This window comes from Oncorhynchus gorbuscha, linkage group LG15, assembly GCF_021184085.1.
Source record: "Oncorhynchus gorbuscha isolate QuinsamMale2020 ecotype Even-year linkage group LG15, OgorEven_v1.0, whole genome shotgun sequence".
Lineage (NCBI taxonomy): Eukaryota > Metazoa > Chordata > Actinopteri > Salmoniformes > Salmonidae > Oncorhynchus > Oncorhynchus gorbuscha.
Window position 1 is genome coordinate 85,311,321 of NC_060187.1, and position 3,864 is coordinate 85,315,184.

Sequence of the window (3,864 nt, forward strand, 5' to 3'; positions counted from 1 at the left end):
ACTGTGCTGCTGCTCCAGTTTCAACTGTTCTGCCTTATTATTATTTGACCATGCTGGTCATTTATGAACATTTGAACATCTTGGTCATGTTCTGTTATAATCTCTACCCGGCACAGCCAGAAGAGGACTGGCCACCCCACATAGCCCGGTTCCTCTCTAGGTTTCTTCCTAGGTTTTGGCCTTTCTAGGGAGTTTTTCCTAGCCACCGTGCTTTTACATCTGCATTGTTTGCTGTTTGGGGTTTTAGGCTGGGTTTCTGTACAGCACTTTGAGATATCAGCTGATGTACGAAGGGCTATATAAATAAATTTGATTTGATTTGATTTGATCCTCATCTTTAAATGTACAGAGGTTTTGTGTGTAGCCCCCATTTTGAGGCTTGACAAATAGTTAGATGATCACAACATTTCAACCAATGAGTTAGATTCATAAACAATAAACTAATGATTTGCACTCTATTCATTACATATAAACCCTTGGTAGGGAATGAGGTGGGATCAAATTATATACAAATAGGTCCATAATGTATTATTTATTGAAGACAAATGGAAAAATGTATGAGAAGTTAAAACATTTGATTAGTGTGTATGCATATGCAAACAGTGTATCATTTGAACCAGCATCTGAGCCATGCTGGGCCTCCTCCATGCGGCAGCCAGACTACCACCCCCAGCAGCAGGAGCACCTTGAACCCCATGGAGAGGGAGAGCAGGAGCAGCAGCGGAGGGGCCTCCCCAGAGACCTGCACCTGCCTGGGGGGCAGCATGTACAGGGTGGCCTGGTCCTTCCCCAGGGGGTTGGAGGCACTACATGTGTACTGCTGCCCAGGGAGGACATCTCGGAGCTGACTGGTGGTGTAATGTTGCTCGAGGGACTCCTGGGAGAGGGGAGAGATGTCGGAGCCTTCCATGAGCTGGTCAGGCCCCAGCCACTGGACGTCAGGTAGGGGAGAGCCCTGGACACGACACTGAGCCCTGTAGCCAGCTTCCTCACTGCCCTCCACTGACAGGCCCAGGATTCGTGGGGCAGCTAACCATGAAAGGCAAACACAGACACCCCAAATCATTACAATCATGTCCATGAATTATGCATTAATCCATCTACAATTAGACAAAGAGACAAACCCATACAGAGTTGACATTAGATCGCTTTCAAGGTTTAAAACACACTGTGTAGTATTACATTCTACAGTGTACTCATCATATACAGAATCCCCCTACCCTCAACTCTAAGCCGTGTGCCCATCTTATCCTCGTAGCTGGCGTGTGCGTGTCCGGGGACCTCCACACGGCAGTAGTAGCGTCCGTTGTCCTGCAGGGCGGCACTGTTGATGCGCAAGGAGAGGTCGTGCTCTCGGGGATTCCCCTCCAGGCGATAACGCTGGTCCTGCTGAGGGCCTGGCTGGCAGGTCCTGGCCCCAGTGGGAGAGGAGCAGTGGTAGAGCACCGTAGAGCCCTGGCCGTGGCCCAGCCGCCACACCACCTGCAGGGAGGAGTGCAGCGTGTGGTGGGGGTGGGTGAAGGAGCAAGGCAGCACCACTGGGTAGCCCTCCATGGCACGCACCTCCGCCTGAACCTTCATAGACCAGCCGTCATCGTTCGAAGCAGCACCCAGGACTGGATGTGTCATAATATATGCTATTAATTCTCAGGACAGATGGAGAACTGGAGCTGATATATGATACTTTAATTGTACAGTGATACAAACTTTATCACTGTGCAATTTAAAGTATGTTTAATAAAACTTCAACTATAGTATAAAAACACATTTTGAAAACCGGAATCGTTCCGGAGTCCTGTAAGCAAAATGTCTATCTGGTAGTGGTGTCCAAATCAGTCATGCTTTGAAAATGAGGAAGGATTAACAGACTTTAGAAAAAGTTCACTTTGATCTAACTTTGCTTTCTGTTTTCCATTTGCTTCTGAAAAAAGCAGTGCAAAATGATATCTCTGAATAGTGTGACCCCACAGTTTGTCTGACAAATATTTGATCCACATATGGTGCAGTCGTGAGTCCATCTGTAGCTTACTTACCTTCCATGAAACACAATAGGAGATTCACCATTCTGCAGAGTGACCGGGTGTCCATGCTGAGACTGCTGTGTTAAGGATAGAGTATGCAGGGAGAATTCTATGTTTGTCTCCTCACCTGACTCACTGTTTCTCAGACACTGTCCCGTGACTGCCAGTCATTCCAGTACAGATCATATGAGATTCTATAGCGTATTTCCCTCATCTAACACACTATCCTACACACAAAGTATTCACAACACTTGACTTTTTCACCATTTTGTTGTTACAAAGTGGGATTAAAATGGATTTAATTGTTGGTCAACGATCGACACAAAATACTTGTCATAACGTTGGCCTGGGGGTAGGTTTATGACAGTCATAAATACCTCTTCCCCCCCCCCTTTTTCCTCTCTCTACCCTGCTGATGTTACATTTGCAAACACCTTGGTTAACATAGAGGGAACATCAGAAGTTGGGAGGAAATTAACTATATTCTGGTAATCTGACCAATTGAACATATGCGGTGGTACTTAATGAATATGATGTCAGTTCGGTTGTCATCTGAGACATTCTCATCAATGATAAGATGACATAAACTCTACAGTGGAAAGTCTACACATCAGAGTTATCGGATTCACATGGAATTGTTGTTCAATTTAAATGTTTGAATATGAAATTATTCATGATGGGATGAAATGTGATTGTAGCTTCTAAAATGTGAGATTTGGGTTTTCATAAGGAACATGAAGGAACATGGGCTATAAAACTTTTGTAACACGCCCTCCTCTCCCTTCCCATATAAAACCTTGACGACAATGTAACCTCCTGTTCCGAGGATGACGATCCGATTTCAGAATGGTTCAGATAATAACTACAGAACGAAGCCAACATCGGTGTGAGCTTTGGTTGAGAATGGTATGAACTTTGAACTCTTATTCACTACAGAAGTGACCTCCTAGCCATGTAAATGGTTAGCAACAGCCACTGCAAACAAGGAAGGAACAGACAGAGTACCCCACAACGACGTTATTACAGCCTTTTTTTAAATCTTTATTTAACTAGGCAAGTCAGTTAAGTACATATTCTTATTTTCAATGACGGCCTAGGAACAGTGGGTTAACTGCCTGTTCAGGGGCAGAATGACAGATTTGTACCTTGTCAGCTCGGGGGTTTGAACTTGAACATTCTGGTTACTAGTCCAACGCTCTAACCACTAGGCTACCCTGCTGCCTTCCATCTACCACCAACCTACCGAAGCTCAACTCAGAGTAAATATTTATTGCATTTTCCTTTTCCAAATGGGTGGTAATTTAAAATGCATAAGATACTGTATTTACGATAGCGCAGCTTCTCCCTGTGTCCCTCAGTCTTCCCGCTCTTTCACTCAAACCCAGCCCCTTTTCTTTTGTGTAACCAGCTGTCACATCTGTTCCGCCCGCTAGGGATGTTTTCCTTTATGACATAATTTGTAATCAAGTTATGATTATTTATGTGTATATGTAATTTTGTGTGATTAGTTAGGTATTTAGTAAATAAATAATTAAACTCAATTTTGTATTGCTGATTCAACTTGTTAGCCAGGGTTTGTGCAGATAACCAAGAATTTACAACTTTCAGATGAGACTGAATTAAGGCTTAATATTGACTGCTATTGATGTAAAATATTACTAGGTCTTTAAGAGTTTATTTGGAAGATAACGGCTCTATAAATATTATTTTGTGGTGATTTACATGATTAGCTCAATCAGGTAATATTAATTACGGAGAAATTATTTCATAGAATAGCATGTCATATCACTTAATCCGGCATAGCCAAAGACACGACATAATCTATGTCAAAGTGGAAGAATAA

At 43.3% G+C, this 3,864-nt stretch overlaps 1 protein-coding gene across 1 annotated transcript; it reads right to left on the bottom strand.

Annotated features, from left to right (window-relative positions):
* Nucleotides 1–333: 333 nt before the first annotated feature.
* si:dkey-11p23.7 (V-set and Ig domain-containing protein) lies at nt 334–2,139 on the bottom strand. Its single transcript, XM_046302652.1, has 3 exons — nt 2,034–2,139; nt 1,221–1,616; nt 334–1,029 (listed from the first exon to the last, which is right to left on the bottom strand). Exons 1-3 carry the CDS (start codon nt 2,086–2,088, stop codon nt 608–610), a joined length of 873 nt encoding a protein of 290 aa, XP_046158608.1. The 5' UTR covers nt 2,089–2,139; the 3' UTR covers nt 334–607.
* Between the last annotated feature and the right edge of the window lie 1,725 nt (nt 2,140–3,864).

Excerpts from the sequence above, each read along its gene's own strand:
- si:dkey-11p23.7 (XM_046302652.1), bottom strand. The coding sequence starts at position 2,088 with ATGGACACCCGGTCACTCTGCAGAATGGTGAATCTCCTATTGTGTTTC. Across the intron at positions 1,617-2,033 it reads CCTATTGTGTTTCATGGAAG|TCCTGGGTGCTGCTTCGAAC; the intron begins GTAAGTAAGCTA and ends TGACACATCCAG. Across the intron at positions 1,030-1,220 it reads CACACGGCTTAGAGTTGAGG|CTGCCCCACGAATCCTGGGC; the intron begins GTAGGGGGATTC and ends TTTCATGGTTAG.